The 21,579-nt window shown below is 39.4% G+C and overlaps 1 protein-coding gene across 4 annotated transcripts in view; it reads left to right on the top strand.

The window, feature by feature from the left end:
- The window catches only part of Grm1 (glutamate metabotropic receptor 1), a 300,312-nt gene that overhangs the window by 78,665 nt on the left and 200,068 nt on the right, over window positions 1-21,579 (top strand). For all 4 annotated transcript variants that reach the window (XM_070010072.1, XM_070010070.1, XM_070010074.1 and 1 more), the window contains exon 3: window positions 11,218-11,467. In XM_070010072.1, coding sequence (XP_069866173.1) covers window positions 11,218-11,467 — 250 coding nt within the window. The remainder of the gene's footprint in view (window positions 1-11,217; window positions 11,468-21,579) is intronic.

Raw genomic sequence — 21,579 nt, 5'->3', positions numbered from 1 at the left:
AGCTGTGCTGATGTAGTTAAATGGCATTTTTTACTGACGATGTAAAACATATTGAAAGTGGTGTTAAATAGAAGGAGACCGAGAATTCAGTAGAAGGGATGGGTTTAATTCCATTGAGTAAAATGTGGCTAAAAGTAGGCACTGGGAACAGCTGGCTCTTGGTGAATGTCATTTCCATGATGCTGGGCAGTGTGTCTTCTTGTAAGTTAAGGTTCGTCTAATGAGCTTGTTCTTAAAGTAGCCCTGCTTATTCTAGTGTATCAGCTATATCTCAGGGCAGTGTTTCATTCCGTACTTTTTAGTGACTGCATACCTAAAGCAGTATTGGTTTAAAAAATGTGTCTTCAGGGAAGATAAATTCTAAATGGTTGCACAATAAATGCCTTCTCTTCTCCAACAGTGAGTGATCTACTTGTAAGAGAAATCAGATTGGGCAAGGAGAAAACTGTTGAAAAAAATTAGCTGAGCAGATGTCTACTTTCCGTACTGAGAATAGGAAAAAATGTTTTGACACGAAGCTCTAGATTATGAAAGAGTGCTGATTCATAGTGTCCTATAGTTTCCACATGCTTATGTGATAAGGAAACTGAAGGATCTCCTGGTATGAACCTCCCATTTGCGACATGAGTCAAGCAGAATGTAAAACAGCTCAAGGTCACAACTAGTTACAAGTAGTCAGGTTCCTGGCTCCCATCCTGGAAATTTATTGTGAGAAACCCACGTATGGTTGGCCCTGGGAATCCCTCAGAATTTGCCTAAGTCCTTTAATGTATAATGGTGTAATGTTTGTACCTAGCTTAGGTACACTTGTCTGTAACTTTCAATCATCTCTATACATACAGAGTATCTAATATAACATAAATGCTATATTATTATACTATATTGTTTAGGGAATAATGACAAGAACAACTCAGTTCATTCTCAGCAAAAGGACAATTATTCACATGACACTTTTTTTTAACCAGTCCTATAGTTTGAATTCAGGGCACTGGCTCTGAACATTTTAGCTCAAGGCTAGCACTCTACCACTTGATCCACAGCTCTATTTCCAGCATTTTGATGTTTAATTGGAGATAAGAGCACCATAGACTTTCCTGCTCAGTCTGGCTTCGAACCACAGTTCTCATATCTCAGCCTCCTGAGTAGCTAGGATTATAGTCATAAGTCAGTGGTGTCTGGCTCATGCCACTTTTTAAAAATTGTAAGTAGTCATACAAAGGAGTTTCCAAAGCAATTAATAAATACAATATTTTGATCAATGTCACCGCTTTCAACATTCTCATCCATCCTTCCCCTATTCACTCCTTCCCTCATCTTCTTAATTTTGTAGGCTATAGATTGTCATGCCACTTTTTGAAAGACAGCAAAAGTAGTGAGAATACAGAGACAAAGGTTGCATGTTTTCCCACATACATGAAAACTAGAATTAGCTTATAAACGAATTAGTAAATAAACTAGGTATTATGCAAGTATATACAAATGTATGTATACTGTAACTCCTTAAGAAGAAGTCTAAGCTTTCCCAAATATTTTCCACCTAGAGTTTGTTGAGCCATCAATGTGGAACCTGTGAATACAGAGGGACATACATAGAATACTGTATTAGTCTACTTTGGCTCCTATGACAAAGTGGTCAAAAACCAGGTGGTGTTTTTTTTCCCCACAATTGTGGTTGCTGGAAAGACCAAGACTACAGCTGAATAATGTCTCTGTTTAGGAAAACTATGTTCTTGTTGGGCCAGGGCTCTGGAGTTAACTTTAAGTCCTTATAGGCTTTGTTTCCAAAGACAGCCACATTTGTGATAGGAGCATCAATATGTAAATTTTGGAAAACATACATTTTGGTTCATAACTATAATCAAGAATATATTTGTCTGCAAATAGGTTGAAAATAAGACTTATGGTGACTTATCAGAGTGATTTAGCTTTCTCATGCAATGAGACATCCACAGGTGGAAAGTACATGGCTGGTTGTGAAGCTGCAAGGTCTCTGAGATGCTCAGTCTTCTCTCCTCATCTGTGTGTGTGTGTGTGTGTGTGTGTGTGTGTGTGTGTGTGTGTGTGTGTGTGTGGCATAAGCTTCATATTTTATCTCTCATCTTTATAATATGATAGTTCACCTAGTCTCAGGTCTATATACTGGCCTTCAAAATGCATGTATGCCATATGAAGCTTATAATTTTCCTATAAGACTCACTGGACAACTCTGCTTAAATCTCCTTGTCTGAAAGTGGTTCACTTTCCTGCTTTAGCTGCAAGGGAGTCAGGAAATAAATGTGAGTGTTTGAGGCTGTCTGTCGGCATAAAGCTTAAAGTTTAAATGTAAACACAAAAGCTCAAAAATGAACAAGAGAAGGACTTTCTTGGTGCAAATATAGCTGCAAAAATAATTCAAGGAACTTCCTGGTCCAAAGTGACCCTGGGGAGAGTGAAGCCCTGCATTAACAATCGCAAGCTCAGGTTTAATAAATAAGATCAAAATAAAAGAATCCATAGCTCCTGGGTCATTGCTAACACCTATGTCCAATTTAAATTCTACAACTATTGGGGAACACGGACATTTTTGTGTTACTTTTCACATAGGATTTAATAATCACAAGTCTCTCTCTCTCTCTCTCTCTCTCTCTCTCTCTGTGTATATATATATATATATATATATATATATATATATATATATATATATATTAAAGATACTGTACAGAGGGGTTGCAGTTACATGAGCAAGGTAATGGGTCCATTTCCTATTGAGCATTGTTACCTCCTTTGTTTTCCCCCTACCATCTCTCTCCTCCCCACCTCCCAAATCCTCCCTGCCCCCTCAAAGTTGTAAAGTTCTTTTTCAGCATAGTGTCTTGTACATCTCATTGTAATCACAAGTTTTTGAGATGTATATGATGGCCTCTGTTTCATGTAGTGGACAACTCAAGCTTCCAGAAGAAAATCCTTAAAGTTAACTAGCTCCTTCCTCAGGATCCAGGATTCACCAAAGTTGATATGCCTTCAGGTTTATCCTCTTAATCATTCAGCAATAGGGCCTAACAGAGAAGACCGTGAGGCACAGTATGAATGTCATTTGGTTTCAGTCCTACAAGCAGAGAGCAAGTAGCTCCTTTGTGGTGGATTTCTTCTTGGATGCTGAAACTATACCTTTCTACACTAGTGTACTCAGAGTTGGGAAGTTGCTGGTAAAATAGAGTCCTTCATGTCCTCTGTGAGTGCCTGAGTTCGTTCCTTCCCTGACCTTGTGTATAAATTTTCTTGCATGGCACCATCTGGGAGTCCAGAGGCAGGCGATGACTAAATATCAGCTGATGACCAGGCCCTCCGTGCTGACGTGTTAGAGGGCTCAGCAGGTGCATGGATGGAGGTGGGAAGACATCATGTTTTCTAAGAGTTACCTGGGAGAACCAAACAAATTAAAAAGGTCGCCACGCAAGGTTAAAGTTGTTAAGAGAAGAAAAAGCTGAATTGTGACTTCCAGGACTGTACCAACACCCTATAAGAAAAAAAGAAGACAAATTCAGAAACCACATAATCCTTGTTTCCACTGAAAAGCAAAGAAAGAGATGAATTTGGATTTTTATTGTAAAGAATTTAGGTCAAAACGAAGGATTTCCCAATAGTGATGGATGTTGAATAGTAGGTTTCTAGAACATGCTATGAAATTGATTTCCTTATCAGAATTCTTTTAAATGGATATTATCCTATTTGTCTGACATGCCCCAGGTGCCAATCTGTTAGCAAAGCTGGTCCATTTCTCCGGGTAGAAAGAGGAAGTGAGTCACTATCAGGTGACCTTGGAATGCATGAATGAAGGCAGAGAGCCAGGATGTCTAGGGCATAAGATCAGTGTTCTTTCAAAACAAAAGCATTTTTTTCTTTAAGCAAGTGGAATTGTTTGCATATTTCTTGATATCACTGCTGGCCTCTCATATCACTTATGAATAAACATGTAGAGATGAGCAATGTTGAATATTGTTTTTTGATACTGATTTATAAAGATACAGCAACAACACTTAAATTTAAATAAAGCATTTGAATAATAACAAAGTGTTTTAAAGTAAAAAATGAAGTGGACAATATTGTCTACACAAGGGCAAATTTAAGAATATTGATATGGAATATTATAATATCTCGCTGTTTCAAAAAATCATATCTATCTTAGAAAATCTGGACTTAGAGGAATTGCTCCTTCCTTCCTTCCTTCCTTCCTTCCTTCCTTCCTTCCTTCCTTCCTTCCTTCCTTCCTTCCTCTCTTTCTCTCTGCTTCTTTTCTTTCTCTCCCTTTCCCTTTTCTTTCTCCCTTTCATCCTCTCCTCCCTTTCCCTTTCCCCTTCTCCTCTTTCCTTTTCCCCTTTCCCTTCTTCCTCTTCCCTTTCCCTTTCTTTCTCCTCCCCTTCCCTTCCCCGCCCTTCTCCTCCTTCCCTCTCCTCCTCTCTCCTCCCCTCTCCTTTCCTTTACAAAATTACCTTTAAGTAATTCCACAGAGGGGTTTCAATTGACATATCAATTTCTGAGTACAGTATGTCTTGATCAGTCTCACTTCTATCAGCATCTTTCTTCATCTCTCCCCATGCCACCTTCCCACTCAAGTTACCTGGTTCCATTTTTACATGTGTATATTGAATATTACGATTGTGATCACCCCCTTTTTAGTGCCTTTCTTAAACTTATTTGCTAATACTGTCCACTCCTCTTACTCTAAATTTTTTTTGGTATACAAATAAAAATATTTCTTTGTAAACCCCATGTTCATGGAAATATAAATATTCTTATGTATACCCCTTACAAACATCTTGACCAGTTATTTAGATGCTTATTTTACTAGAATATCCAGATTTATTCTCTGTAAATCTTTTTTTATCTTGTCACTAATTTGGAAATGAAGATTTGTCAACATGTAAAGTTTTCTGTTTTATGGGTCAACCTTCCCTTTCTCTCTCACTCTGTAGGTTTTAGGCAACATTGTAACAGGAATAAAGTCTGTTATAAAATCTGTTATATTGCAGAAACATAGCACATTTCTATGCTGTAGCCTTATGCCAGATGCCTTACTAGAAATTGTTGCAGAGTTTCATTCTATAAACTATGGACTGTCTGCTCCAGTGGGATTTCTTTACCCAGTCTCTAAAAGTTCCTTGTGGGGCTTCAGTTTGTTGCTATTCACCTGCATGCCAGCCCTTCACTCATGTTCTCCTTGGACCTGTTTCATTCTGATGTTATCCAAGAGGTGGTATCTAATTATCCCTATACTTTTAGTCCCAAATCTAGCATTGCAGCAATTTTCATTTCTCATGAAGCACATTCATCTCAGTGTTGCTGTGTTCTGTGAGCTTGAGCTTGTGCTGTGTCATTACTCTTGTAGACCATTTAAATGACTGTGGTGAGAGAGAACTTCTGAGTTAGATGGTAAATCCTGGATGCACTGAAGTTGGGAAAATTATTTAACTTTTTTTTTTTTTGTCATGGGTCTTAAACTCTGGGCCTGGGTGCTGTCCCTCAGCTCTTCAGCTCAAGACTAGAGCTCTACCCCTTGAGCCACAGCACCACTTCCAGTTTTCTTAGTGGTTTTATTGGAGATAAGAGTCTCACGGACTTTCCTGCCCAGGATGGCTTTGAACCATGATCCTCAGAGCTCAGCCTCCTGAGTAGGATTACAGGTGTGAGCCACAGGTGCCTGGCTTATTTAACATTTTTGAGCTTCATGGTGGAGTATTATTGTTTTTATAAGGAAATTGTTATGTGAATAAGTGGCAGGCTTAGGTGCTTCATCTAATCCTGGATACATACTAAATATTTATCAAATTGAAGGGAAAACCAGTGTTCAATTATTTGGTAACCCTGAAAGTACAGAACCAAAACATATGTTTTTTAGTTGACAGTTCAATAAAATGCTAATGGAATGAAAATATACATCTTCCTACTCGCCCAAAATATTTATAATCATATTGCCATTTTATTTTTCAGGTCAGCAGATACTAGATCCAGAGAGATGTCTAAATAAATCCTTCAATATCTAGAAAGGCAGGAGGGGGCCGAGGGGCAGGATAAAGGGAGGAGAGGAGGGTTAGGATAGACTTCCAGCTGAGAGTATTATCTTCAGTCTGACATTGTTCATGACCTACCAGGCAGTTAAAGACTACAAGTCCCTTTGTTTTCTTTCTATTTATGGAAAACATACTGTGTTTTAAGACTCAGGACATATATTACTTTCTTTATGTTCTTTTGCTTGGTCCTTAACCAACAAAACTTATTCTAGGTACTTGTACTTGACTCATTAGTTATTAGCTCTGTTGCTTGTTAAGGTAAGTAGCACAACTTTAGCCTCAGTGGGGCATGATTTGTTCTCATTTTGTATTTTTTTTTCAATCTAGTACTATTGATAATGGATGCACTACATTTAAAGAGTCAAATGTGATACTGCTCATGAATGCTTTTTTTGTTGTTGTTGGTCGTAGGGCTTGAACTCTGGGCGCTGTCCCTCAGCTCTTCCTTCACCTTGAGGTTAGCACTCTACCACTTGAGCCACAGCACCACTTCCAGTTTTCTAGTGGTTTATTAGAGATAAGAGTCTAACGGACTTTCCTGCCTGGGCTGGCTTTGAACTGCGATCCTCACATCTCAGTCCCCCGAGTAGCTAGGATTACAGGCGTGAGCCACCAGCGCCCAGCTGCAATTTTTTTAAGTATAAAAATTTATAAAATTTATTGTTGTTGTTGTTGTTATTAGATATGGCTCCTTTCACAGAAATTTACATGTGAGTTTGAAGATAAGTGGGTACTCTGAGAGAAATGCATAGTGTAAATACAGTTCAATATATAATCCTCAGTTTTCTATTTATCTGTGTAAGTAGGAATTGCTGTCCAAACAAGAATTTATCAATACAGAAATTGAGACTAACATTTCATTGAACAAATTAACCTACTCAGATTTTTATTTTAGATAATGGAAATACAGATATTCAGTAGTAGTCTTAGAGCATTGAGTGAATAGAGCAGGAATCTGAGAGTCAGGACAGGTAGAAGCTGTGTTGTCCACTGCTCTGCCTTTCACATCTTTTTTCCTTGTCAAAGCTGAGGGGTGTGAACTAAGTATGTCTATAGCCTTTACTAGACTTACAACATATGAAACTTCTTATACTTATGAAAAGACCATTTTTGCTCATTAAACCTGCACGTGTTTTGATAAAGGAGTAAAATAATATTTGTGACTGAAGTCTCTGAGTTAGCACCATGATGTTGTTCTTTTAATCCAATGTTCTAACAGACCAACAGTGACTTTTGAGAGTCTGCTGGGTGTGTGTGTGTGTGTGTGTGTGTGTGTGTGTGTGTGTACTTACCTTGCAGATTCCTGAACCTGCATTTATGGGGAGGAAGTGGCATCTAGCTTCCTTCCTGTGATCTCTGCTGAAGATAAATAAAGCATTCACTTGTCAGCTGCAGTTTTCTCCCATATAATCAGTCAATGCCTCTTGTCTGGGCTCTGACATCTCTGCAAAGTCCAGGGAACCAGGGATCTGTGATGTGCTAATGCTTCCATTTGAACTTCACTACACCCCGTCAGGACACTGAGGGTGATGGAGAGAGAGATCTGGAAACATCTCATTAGATGTCATTACAATGCTCATGAAAAATTTTAGTCCCAAGTCTTTTATGGATAATGTCACTCTTTTTCAGGTGTTTTGACTAAATTATGCTGTATTTACCTTACATTTACCTTAAATATGTGAAGATAATTGTCAAATTATTAGTATATTTATTGTTGAGTTTTATATATTTGTTATATATTGCATATTGCATATTGCTTATTTCTTTTTTGGCCTGTTATATAAAAATACGCTTTTATCGTGAATTTAAGTATCTGGGGCTATACTAAATATTGAACATATATCTTGGAACAGATCATTAACAGATGTAATCATGGGGCTTATGTTCTAGGGAGAATAAAAAACAAAACTATCAGGTATTGAGATAAAAATCAACTAATGTATTGGATTTAGTGGGAGGCTAATTTAAGCTAACTGATTAAGAAGACTTTTTAGAGAAGGGGAATTTATGTAGCGATATGACTGACAAGAACATCTGGTAAAATACCATCCTTTTATGTAATGATGGAGAAAGCTAATACAGAGGCATGGATGAGCTGGGGATACTCCAGGAAGAATAATACTGCCACAGGACTGGAGAAGATGAGCAAAGGAAGTGGGAAGAGAGAGAGAGTTGGAGAAGTTGGAGATCTCAGCCCATGGTAATCTAGGGTGAGGAGTTTTAGTTTCTTCCAAGCATGTTGGGAAGCAATGGAAGCTTTCTGTAGCTGGATAACATAATTCAATTTATAACTATAGTCTGGTTTCTGGATATGAAATCAATTGTTGGGAATAAGAATGGAAGCAAAGAATCTAGTTGGCTAGAGAAGTGCTGGGAGGTGGTGTGGTGGTGGTGGTGGTGGTGGTGGTAGTGGTGGTTGGTGGTGGTGATGGGGTGTGTGCGTGTGTGTGTGTGTGTGTGTGTGTGTGTGTGTGTGTGTGTGTGTGTGTGTGTGTGTGTGTGTGTGTAGGATTCTGTCAATGGTCAGCCTGATTTTCTTTCTCCTTGTTGTACAATATTTTAGGACTGGGTCTATGCTATCATGTGTTCTAGCACTTTCTTCTGGGACCAGCCTGCAGCTAATCTTTGGCCGAGACAACTTTCCTGCCTTGCTTTCCCTTCTCATCCTACCCTGCTACTTTTGGTCTTCTTGTTCTCAATAAATAACTTGAACAAGAGTCTTTTGTTTCAGGCAGCATGGTCTAAGCCATGGTTTATTGTAGCAGGAGGTTTAAGTGGAGAAGAGAGGATGGATTAGGAATATTCTAGAGTTAGAGTCTACAAAAAATGGGTCAGGTATACAAGAAAACTACGGATATTAAAATAGTTCTTAAAATTTCTCATTGAGTAACTTGATCTACAAAGGCATTATTGTTAACAGGAAATATCTGAAAGAAAATGTCTACAAAAAAAGAGAAGCAAAGATTATTTCAGATATGTAAAACTTCAGATGTTTATAAATGGATATATCAGATAGACAAATGAATAGTGTCTTTTGTTCCAAGGCATAGTTTGAAGCTTAGAGTTGTTGTCTTATTACTATTACTATTTGAGGTGATTACTATTATCCATACCCACTGACTAGAGAGATTAGTAGCTCATGAGGAAAGCAAGAGCACTTCTGTCACAGGAACTATGATCATGAAGTGCTGCAATGAAGAAACATAGCTAAATGGCTGGTAAATAAAGGCAAAGAGCCAGTCATGGAATATGGCAACAGAGATGTTAGCAGCTTCAACAACAGAAGATATTTTTTGTCGGTCTTGGGGCTTGAACTCTGGGCCTGGGGGCTGTCCCTGTGCTCTTCAGCTCAAGGCAAGCACTCTACCACGGAAGATTTTTTAACAAGAGAAGATTCTGAGGAGATATGTATCCAGGTGTCTGAACTCATTAAGATCATTGTGCACATTGAATGTATACAAAATTTTGCATCCAACTATAGTCAATTAAAAATACAAAAAAATCAGAGAATGGAATATTAAGAAGCAGATTTTTTTTACTTCATTAACTGTTATTGTGGGTGTGTGGGGAGAGCAAGTGTAGAGAATCCACTGGTAACTCAAGGGAGGTAATGGGCCCAGGAGTTTTGTTTTAAATCAACATCATTAGGAGAGATAAGTTGATTATCCAAGACAGCAGGAGTAGTTGCTGCATAAAATATTTGAACAGACAAAATGTGATGAATCCAATGTTCTTGAGCAGAGATTAGTTTTATACTTAATCCCTTATAAATTGCAATGCAAAAAAATTTCCAGAGAATTCCAGTGTCAATGAAGAAAGGTGCACACATGTTATAGTGTGTGGCAGGATTTATTTTTATCGGACTCTCCCTGTCCTTATTGAGCCAGGAGCTGAGAACCCCAGGTGAGAAAGGGTGATGGAAGAGCCCTTATTTTAGAGACAGAGAGAAGCATACAGGTGTAATAATCATAGGGCTGGTAAGAAAATATATTTACAGGAGTGATATAGTAGAATTTCCAAGTACTGCTGGATGCCCTTTCCCTATGTGTTCTCATGAATTTTACAGAAAACCAGTCAGTATTTGGAAATGAGCTCGAGCCTGGCCTGGGTAGAAGCACAGGAGAGGATTTGTTGGGTTTAATTAGCAAATGGGTTTTGTCAGGAAGACATGGGAGGCTTCTGGAATTTGGAAGGGATTGACTGAAGATATGCTGTCAAGTCAAAACCAGATGGAGCTGGAAGGGAGAATGCAGGCTAGGGAGTGAATGGATTTTATATTTGTATGAAGTTTGGGAAATTCTGTGATGAAAGGAGTAGAACTTAGGAACTTTTTCAATGGCAAGAGGTAGACTGTTAGACAAGTTACAGGAAATAGCAATGGAGCCCGGGAGGTTGAGGAATTTGGAGGACAGGATATTGCAAGCATCATGCACGTTGATATCAACGTCTCTAAACTTGGGAAACACCAGGAATATGGAGCTTTTAAGGCCAGAGTCATCAATGAAGAAGAGAGAAATGGCCAAGTGGTATGTATCCCATAGATCTACGAGTTCTGACTACCCAGAAGCGCACTTGGTTGTAAGAATGATCTAAAGTAGAAATCGAAGTCTACGGCCAAGTGTCTCCTCGTGGCTTCTCTTCATCCTGGCAGTGGGTTTTGACTCAGCCCAGCAGCTTTGCTCCTGATCTGTTTAGCCTTCCCTCTGCTTTGTGCGTTTGCTGGTCAGGGAAGCCTCAGGGCGGGTGGGGGGCCTCCTATCAGCAGGAGCATCGACCTCTAAACCAGGAGCCAGCACAGGCCAGCTGACCTCTCCACCCCAAGATCACCCTGCTCTGGTTAAAATCTGGGACAACCCTGCTCACCCCTGGCTGTCAAGTAGGGCCGCCATCCTTTATCTCCCCAAACTTGTTCCACGCTGAGCGTCCCAGCGCGGATCACTTCTCTTGACTTCCATGGAGGTGTTTGGGCTGGCTCCACCTGGCTTACCGTCTGTACTCAGGTTTGCCTTCAGGCCCAGGGACCGCCGCAGCTGCAGAGGATGGGGCAGGCCGGGGCCTGAGCACATGCGCCCCCCGTCACTCAGGGCCCCCCAGGCCGTGGTAAGCACCGCTCCCCGGCCTCTGCCTCTGCTCCCTTCAACCCATGCTGGATGTTTTTATTTCCGTGCAGGGAATTACGGGGAGAGTGGCATGGACGCCTTCAAAGAACTGGCGGCTCAGGAAGGCCTGTGCATCGCCCACTCGGACAAGATCTACAGCAATGCCGGGGAGAAGAGCTTCGACCGCCTCCTGCGCAAGCTCCGCGAGCGGCTGCCCAAGGCCAGAGTGGTGGTGTGCTTCTGCGAGGGCATGACCGTGCGCGGCCTCCTGAGCGCCATGAGGCGCCTGGGCGTCGTGGGCGAGTTCTCCCTCATCGGAAGGTGAGCCACTCTGTGCCTCTCCCTCTCCCCCCCTCCCTCCCTTCCTCCCTCCCCCCTCGCCCCCCCCCTCACACACACACCTATAAATTACTTTATACACACTTACTCTTTCTTCCTGATTCCAGGTAGTCTGAGCTGTGCAGTAGCTGGGTTTAGCATCAGTTTTGGGTCTCCTTGGGAGGAAGACTATTGGAAGGAAGGAAGGAAGGAAGGAAGGAAGGAAGGAAGGAAGGAAGGAAGGAAGGAAGGAAGGAAGGAAGGAAGGAAGGGAGAAAGGAAGGAAGGGAGAAAGAAAGAGAGAAAGAGAGAAAAAACCCAGAATAATCCTTAATAAAATAATAAGGGTAATCCACAGAAGGACGGGAAGTCCTTTGTCCGAATGTGTCTTGTCCTGGAGAATTATTTCTTTGCATGGATACAGCTCCCCGCCCCCCTCCCCTGCCCTCCTCCCCCAGCAAATGGTATGTCTGCATACTTCCTAAGCATGGAAATCTTAGTGGGGGCACTTGGTAGGGGGGGCAGAGGAGCAGCGATTGGTGGGAAGCAGTGGAAATGGAAAATATCTAATAAAAGTTTGAAATTTAGTTGGCCAAATACAAGTGAACGCATGCATCTACATTTTATTTATCTCTCGTACTGGGCTTTGAACTTGGGACCTACAGGGATTGGCCACAAAATTCTGTTCCTTTGAGACGTACCTCCATCTCCATCCCTGATCTTTAATTTTTACTTTGGCAGTACTGGGATTTGAATTTAGGGCCTTAGGCTTGCCTAGCATTCTACTGCCCCAGACACCCTCCAATTGTCTTCTGCTCTAATTATTTTTCCTATGAGGTTGCATCCCCAGCCGGCCGTGGACTGGGAACCTCCTAACCATCCCTCCCACATAGCTAGGATCACAGTGTGTGCCTCAGTTTATTGGTTCTGATGAAGTCTCATTTTTGCCTCAGTTGGCCTTGAACCATGATCTTCCTGATCTCTGCCTTCTGGCATTAGCTGTGGTTATAGGCATGAGTCACCTGGCTTTCAGGTGAACTTCAGATAGAGAAATATAATCTCCTTGCACACTTATGAATTGGATAATCATGATGCTTTCCACAGGCAATTTTTGGAATGGTAGGTGGTAGGGTCTAAAATCTCTACTCTCTAGATCGTATTTATTTCTGCAGAAATAGATTCTCCATTGCATTGTTGATTTTCTTAGGATTTTTGGCCTACCTGGTCACATGTTTACTTTGCCCTCTTCCCACACTGTGTGAAGGAACTGAGCATGTTTTCCGAGAAATTCATATTTGGTACTGGAAGGAAAACTTCTCAGCACTCTCACATTCAGCCCCAGATCTCAGTGCCTCATTTTATCTCTTCCACTGCTGGAATACAGTCCCACCACACTCACCAAAGAACCTCCATTGCTGACCCTTTCTATTCTGTGCTTGTGGCGTTGACTAACACAATGGTGAGATTCACCTCACCATCTGGATTACAGCATGAGACACTGAAGACTTTTGAGACAATGGGAGAGAAATACAGACCAATAGAGGAAACAGTGGGACAGAGGAGGTGTGGCAGTAAGGACAAAGGTGAAATTCAAGATGATGATGAATAGGTTTGGATTTGGGTAACATTGGCAGATGGCCACCAAGAACCGTTCTGTTTCTTCAGTATGATGCAGTTGTACGAAGCCACTTGAAATATTCTTGAGAAAGCTAGCCCTTTAAGGAGTATTTAAAGACAAAATAATATCTGTCTTAGGAGTTAAAAGGATATAAGCACATTGTTGAAGTGTTCTTAATATATGCACTAGGACAGATGGTGCACAGATATTCAGTTCTTTCGATTGCTTTTGTAAAATGACTGCTTTTTATAAAGAATTTTTGTCAAAAATCTTATGTTTATTAATTAAAAACAACTAAAATCTATTTGTCAAATTTATCCTCTCTACTATCCTCAAAGGCTATCTCTACTTTAGTCCTAGGTATCTTGAACAGATGTGGCAAAATAGATGAGCTTGGAGGTCTGTGGACTTCCTAATTATGACACATAATCATACAAAATGTTGCAACATAATTGGAGTGTAAATTCATCCCATCATCATTATTTAAAAGCTAGGCAAAATGGTAATGGCAGGTTAGGCTTTTCTGATTTTTGCTTATCTGCTAATAGAAGACAAGTGAGCTCATGTCAGCATCCCTGAATTTTCACGAGTTTGCTCAAGAAGAGAGCAGTTACATGTCATACCTATTTCCTGGTGTCCATTTGTGGTGGGTTCTGTAAACATATTGTAAAGAACTATTGCCACAATGCATACTTGAGCTTCCCAAATCACTGCTACCCATACCAATGGCATGAAAACTTCGACACACTCAAACTGGACTCTAGGCAAAAGTGAGGAGAAGCCTGTGTCTGTCTGTCTGGGCTACATTTCACGAGGATCTATCAAAGTGGTGTTGGCTTTTGCTTCCACATCCTTGAGGATGTCAAAGAAAACATCCATTTTCAATTATTTTCCTCTTGATATTATTATCTTCAATAACTGTGCAAAGGGATTTTAATTGAGCAAGTCTATTTTGTGTGTGTAGTGTACCTTGATTTGTGCCCTTCCTTCCATTGTTCTCACCCACAAATGTGGCATCCCTTCTAACTCCTCATTTCCTACTGCCAGTTCTCATATGCACACAGAAGCTTATGATTCTTATATACCCCCATTCCTCTCTCCATTTGTCAGCCTTCCCTGCCTACCTCCAGAGGTTGTATTTCAACCTCCTGGTATCCATTTCATGACTCTGTCTGTCCAATTTTCAAAGGGTTTGCTACACGGAAACCCACTCCTGCCTGCCCCATACTTGGTTTGCTTGTGTATGCATGCAGATGGCCCTATATGTGAATCATACAATATTAAATGTTTCTTTGCTGATAGTTCCTTCTTCTCTAAGCTTCAGATATGAGAACGTCAAGGACTCTTCCAGGTACAAAGTCAAGTAGCAACACTGTGCACTTGTAATTAGCCTTCCAAGGGGATTCATTCTCTCTCTCTTTGTGGGATGAGCTCTATTGTAAGTGCAGCTCTGTCAGCCATGCCAGTGGCCTTTGGTGGACTTGGTTCCCCATTTCAGCAGACATATCCAGAGCCTTTAACAGTTAGCTTTAAGCTTCAACTTCCAACCCTTCAAATAATGCCATCAAGTCTATCTCCCCCTTATTCAAAGGAGTATCCGCTACCAAATGATGGACTACTTTTAAGGTCAGGTGTCATCTGATTTTTCTCTCATAATATATGGTATGACCCTGGCTGCTGCCAGATTCGCAGGAGTGTTGCATGGGTGAAAGCAGACCTCTTTCATAGGTGAAAGTAAGTCTGTGTGTAGATTATAAGAGGTATTTCATTAAAGATAGGACTTTTAAAATTTTATTCTTGTTAGTATACATTAATAGTATGAGTCTATGAGTATGTCCAGTGTACTTTGAACAAGCATACCTTCTCTATTACATTTCCCCCTTTGCAAACTGGTGTGTTTTGTTCCCTCTCTCTCTCCCTCTCTCTCTCTCTCTGCATCTGTCATCTATCTATCTATCTATCTATCTATCTATCTATCTATCTATCTATCTATCTATCTATCTATCTATCTATCTATCTATCTATCTATCTATCTATCTATCTATCTATCTATCAGAATCTTCTTCATCCCATTGCACCTTCTCCCCTCCCCCAAGATGGTATTTGCCCCCAACTAGTAAGTTCTTTAATTTTTTTCATGACTTTCATTTTCCATCATTATTTTGCCTTTAGAACATCAGGAATATTTCTTGGCACTACCATCAAAGCATACTGAGAGTGTGACAACCTACCACCATTCTACTGCGGCTGTCCTAGGCCCCGCCAGCATCATTTCATGCTTGGCTTGTCACAGTCACCACATAATCGACTTCTCACTTCTTTTTAACACGGAGGAAAAATGATCTTTTAAAACTTAAGTCAGATAATGTCACTCTTTACTCTTCATGCTCCATACCTTTAAATGGATTCCAGTTTCTTTCATAATAATGTCCTCACAAAAACCCACATTCTGTCATTAAGACTGAATTGCTTAAACAGATATTCCAGGGCAGAACAATGGAGTATGTCCCAATGAAAGTATAAATATTATGTCTAAACTCTATTGATAGCACCTAAGTGACTGAATATTGTTGGTATAAGACTAAATGTACTGTAGTGTTTTGTTTTTTCACATTTGATATTATGGCTTCCTGGGAGTAGTGTTTGCTGCTACTGCTCCACCTCACAAAAGGCTATTGTAGCAAATACTGCGAGCCTGAGAAAAGATTAAATTCTGAATTCAAAGTGTAGTTTCTACCAAACATGTCAGGTTTTCATTTTTATAAAATCAAAGAAAATTAAAACTCAAACCATCATAAATTTATGACTATCCATAATGATTACTAAGCTGTAACCAAGAAAAATAGATTTAGGGAAAAAAATAAAGTCTCAAAGAAAATGAAGTAGTCTGTATCTAACCAATTTGAGATCATGGAAAAGAAAATAAACAAAAAATACAAACCAGGAAGAAAGCCAGCAGACTCACAAAAGAATCAGATTTTAGACAAATTAGTATAGTATTCTCACCAAATAAGTAATCAATCAAGCTTATCATCATGTAAAAGAATAATTTCTTTTGGCTCTATAAAATTGCCATTTTTGAGATGTTTCTCAGAACTATGCTCACCATATCTACAGTATTAATTTTACAATACAATTCTTTTTTTTTTTTTTTTGCTAGTCCTGCAGCTTGTACTCAGGGCCTGGACACTGTCCCTGAGCTTCTTTTGCTCAAGGCTAGCTAGCACTCTACCACTGGAGCCACAGCACCACTTCTGGCTTTTTCTGTTTATGTGGTACTGAGGAATTAAACCAAGGGCTTCATGTATGCTAGGCAAGCACTCTACCACTAGCCACATTCCCAGTCCCTACAATACAATTCTTATGGACATCTTTTTAGGACTTACTATTCTAAGCATGTTAGCTATCTCAATTATCATAATCAAATGATGAGATAGGTACTAATATTTTCACCATTGGATGAATGGCAAAGTAAAGTAAGTTATCAGTGTGGCAGAGGCAGAACTAGGATTTGAATCTTGACATGAGACTTTATAATCTTTCTTATAATTAGCAATTTATACAATATGTCAAGCTTTAATTGTTTTATCACAGATATACTTTTTTGAGGAAATGACTTGAAGTTTCTGTATCTCATGAGAAAATGATTTTGCATTTCTAGCTATTCTGCATTTCTTTAAATCCTTTTATTTTCTCTTCTCATGGTAAACATTTTATAAGATTATTCCATATAGGGGGACATTTTAGCTCTTTTAAAACTCATGTCTTTACTTGTAAAATAACTTTCTTTCTGCACATCATCCTTTATATGTGGAGCTGTACTTAGTAAAAAGCCAATTTGGGATAAATGAATATTATTTCCTTGGAATCCTTCATAATTATTGAAATTCTGTTAGTGAATAGTTAAATTTATTCTGATTCTGTATTTTTAAAGACAGTAAAAACATTTATGTGCATGAACATATAATAGTAGCTATGATTTGAAGGCTCAGTATGTAGGAAGATTTTAATATATATCTCCTTTTCTTAATAATAGTCTAAAATATTGCTTTGACAGCTTGAAAGTTAAAGTTATCACAATTTGCTATATATAATAAAGTGATAGAGTATATCATCTCTTAATAGTATATCATACCATCACACACACACATATAAATACTGAATTGTTGATATGCATCAGCATGAACCAGATTTCATACCAAAATGGTCATCCAACTTAAAAATGGTTTGACTTATGATTTTATGACTTATGACCAGATTGTAAAGTGATATGCAATCTATGGAAGCCATGCTTTGAATTTTGATGTTTACTTGTGCTGATGCTGTAAGGTCCAGTCTTCACGCTCAATAGAATATGGCAGTAAGCCACGGCTCCTAGTTAACCAATGACCCTGATGATATACAGACAAAATAGTGCATGGTGTTGCTGAAATATGATGTCTTATGTCTTGATCCATGGTAGGTGAATTTAGATCCTGAAAATTCCACCCAAAGGAAAATGCCCCTAAAGCCCATGCGTTGAAGGTAGTACTATTGGGAGAAGTTGGTAATTTGGAGGAGGTACTTAGGTCATAGGGGATTGTAGGACTCTGACTCCTTCCCTATCATCTTTTTTTTTTTCTTGGCTATGTGATGAGCATTTTGCTTTGCTACATGTTGGCCCCCACCATACTGTACTATCTCAGCACAGGCCCAAAGCCATGGAGCCAATGAGCAGAAGATGGAGCATCCAAAACTGTGAGTCAAGTTCTACCTTTTCCTGGTTTTGTGTCCCAACACTTGGGTGGGAGAGGCAGGTGGATCACAGGTTCAAGACGGGTCTGAGCTCCACAGTGAGATGCTATCTCAACATACGAAGCAAAATGAAATTTAATAACCCTACAATAAATAGTCCCTTTCTGTTTGTAAGTTGATTATTCCAGGCATTTCAATTCATGACAGAATGCTAACATGGATGTTTTAAAGGCATTTATGACAATGATAGTTTCCATTTGCAATGGGTCAAAGAGCATCATCATTTATTTCTGTGTTCTGCTAGCATGTTGCTTTGGCACAGAAACTATGCAGTAATTGCTTGAGAAAGCTTGGTGAGGGGCAGAGGGAGCAGGCAGCCTCACTGAATGACCCTTAATTTTGTCTTTACCTTCTTATCTGTTCATTAAAGTATCTTTAAGCAGTTGTACAAAGGAGATGCCATGTGACCAAGTGGTTTATGAATACAATGCATTTTCATCAGAGCCCCCCCTTTCCCCTTTATCTTCTTGATTCAGCACATTTTCCCTAGCTTTGTAACAGTTAATACACTTCACTGAGCTTTACCTCTAGAATCTGTAAACTCATCACACATTTACAGACCTCTCAGATTATATTTGTTAAAGCACAAAATATGTGCTTGCTTGGCTAATCATAGACGTAATCTTCTCCGAGGATGAGTGAGAGGCTCCTGGCTTTACTATGCCTATCATGGTCATTGTCATAGACCTTCTCTGCCATGGTCTTCTTGGAAACCTACATTTTACCTTCTTTGGAATTATGATTAGATATACTGTACACATGATATAGTTGTTAGTGTGCTGATCTCCTTTGTTGGACTCTACAGCTAAAGTCCCCCCTTTCCAAAATGAATATCAAATAAAGATCTGTGTCTTCTGTTTCATCCTTTCTCATTTACTACATCCTGGCCAATCACATTATAAATATATAGTCCTTAAATTTAAATAGCCTGTTCTTCATGCATTTATTTCATTTTGTCAATTGTCTCTCCCATTTTGTGATATTCTTGTCCAGGAGACCAATTTCCCATTTCCTGTCACCACAGAGAAACACTATTTCAGGGCCTTTATTTAAAACTTGATCCCAAATCGCACAAAACCACATCTTTTGAGTTTTAAGCATATTAAGCACACATTCAAAAAATTAGATTGGAGCCATTGCTTTATCTGGAAAGAATTAAGTTCTCTAACACTATCTTTCCACCATGTATGTTTTTTTCACAATTTCTCCAAGAACCTAAATACAAAACTCTATATTCTTAAAAATAATGTGTCCATGCAGTTTTACAATGAAGAAAAGAGTTATTTTAGGTTTGTTTCTTTCCCTTATGGAAAAGATGGGGAAGAAATCTGAAGTTGTCAGCCTTTGGGCAAAATTTCAGAAGTTAAATGTTTTAAAGTAAATATGACCTTTCCATGAAGTCTGACATCCCTCAAACAGATTATATTGAGTAGAATGGCCAAGCTGATGAGCATGTTTTCCACCGTGTAATGCTTATCACTTATGAATACACAGTCTGGTCTTCACTCAGCTGCCTTGGGCAGAAAATGACCCCAAATATGCTAAGAAGCTACCCTTTTCTGAGACACTCCTGTTCTAAAGACAGATTAGTATCAGCTTTGTGCAAGGCTGTTCTACTAGAAAAGGTCTAAGAAATGTATGCTAGAGTTAGAGAGATTTAGCTTAGAGTACTCAGGAGAATCAAAAGTTATTTTGAGCATAGATCTCAGACACAGAACCACTCATTTTCTTCACCTGGAGCATCTACTTTGCACTGCAATTAGTAAATTTCCTTCCTTCCTTCCTTCCTTCCCTTCCTTCCTTCCTTCCCTCCTTCCTTTCTTCCTACCTTCCAGCATCTCATCCTATGCTTCAGATAAAAGACATGCAAAGTTGAAAAACTACATTTGCAGCCTTTACTTCTCTTCATGGCCTTGGAAACCCTAAAAGAAAAGCTTTTGGAACCTTCTGTGTCTGTAAGGCATGACCCAGTTCACCCAGTTCAGTAGATTTAAAGGGAAGTCAGAGATTCAGTCCATTTTGTCTTTAAGGCTGATCAAAAACTATAATAGAGAATGTATCTTAATACTTTGGGAATCTCCCTTGGAAGTTTCTTCTCTAATGAGATATATATATCCATACTTTAGACCTCACCTCAAGCCCTCAGTAGCATTTATTGGTGGCAACTTTAGATCATTGTCTTATTTTCAAGCCTTGGATGCATTATTTTGAGAATCATTATCCTGTGATACTCAGATCAGTGCCTTATACTTAATAAGCCTTCACGATGAATAACCTGTTTATTAGGTGTTGGAAAAAGAAAACAAGATGAAGGTTTGACTATACAGTAGTACAGTTAGTAGCACTGCCTGGCATTCCTCCATTTTTGTTCTTTTTATTCCTTGACATCTAGGTAGCAAGAAGATGTAAAATGTAGATGGGTTACTATTAGTGATGATAGGGTAACAGGAGTAATACACATGATTTGCAGCACTGTTTATTGCTGGTCAGTCATCTGCTGGCCTCATTGGTCTAGTGGCCCACCCTGAAAAGATCACCACATTCCAGTTTTCAGCCGAATCAAGATTCAGAGTAGAAAGCCTTTGAACACACAGCTCTTGACATCTTTGAGCATGGCATTCTTAGGGTTCACCAATGAAAAGGTAATTAATCCTAATTACAAGAATTGTTATTTCATAATGGAGTGGCTCCTAAAGTTGATTTCTGTCTATAGCAGCTTGCCTGCATATTTCATAAATCTAGAGATTTATTTTTATACTACTCTGGGGGCTTGAACTCAGTTCTACCATTTGAGCCACATCTCTAGCCTGACACTTTGCTGTTTAATTGGAGTTAAGAGTCTCTCAGCCTTCTCTGCCCTAGCTAACTTTGAACCATGATCCTTAGATCTCAGCTCCCTGAATGGCTAGGATTATAGGAATGAGTCACTGGTGCCTGGCTAGAGAGGTTTCGTTTTGTTTTCTTTTTAAATACTGTAGCTCTTTGGACTCAGTCTCTTTCAGATGCTAGTTTAATATCCCTGGAGAGGGACTGAAGAATTTGAAGAATTTGTGTGTACAGTCTAAATTTGCTTTATTGAAATTTGCCACTTTTCTCTGTAGAATTTGTTGAATTCTGTCAACTCTGTATAGTGATGTAAAGGCTCTGACAGCATCAACACAGGACATTTTCTTCACAGCAAAATGTTTTCCATTGCCTCTTTGCAGTATTTCCACCCAATTCCTGGAAAGAGGCGTCATGACACTTTTAACTGTTTTAGAATTTCATATAGAGGAAATCATATAGAAGATCATCTTTTCATGGCTGATGTTTCTCAACTAGTAAAAGGTTTTGGAGACTCATCTATGCTGCTGTATGTATTGATGGTTTCCCTTTTATTGCTGAGTAGTATTCCAATGGCATGACCATGCCCAACCTGCTTTTCCATTTACCTACTTGATATACTTGATAGCCTGTGACTAGTTATAAATAATGCTGTTTGAACATCCTACAAGTCTTATGTGGATAATTTCCCCCTCATTTTAAAATGTATCTAGGAGGGAGATTATATGTCATAAATGTGTGATAATATTTTTGTCTTGTGGCTTGAACTCAGGGTCTGGGCACAGACCCTGAACTAGTGCTGGTGGCTAGTGCATTATCATTTGAGCCACAGCTCCACTTCCAGCTTTTTGGTGGTTAATTGGAGGTAAGAGTCTCGTGG

This window comes from Dipodomys merriami, unplaced genomic scaffold, assembly GCF_024711535.1.
Source record: "Dipodomys merriami isolate MVZ:Mamm:240054 unplaced genomic scaffold, mDipMer1.0.p SCAF_8, whole genome shotgun sequence".
Lineage (NCBI taxonomy): Eukaryota > Metazoa > Chordata > Mammalia > Rodentia > Heteromyidae > Dipodomys > Dipodomys merriami.
The sequence above is the reverse complement of the archived record's forward strand: the minus strand, read 5'-3'. Positions and strand labels throughout refer to the sequence as shown.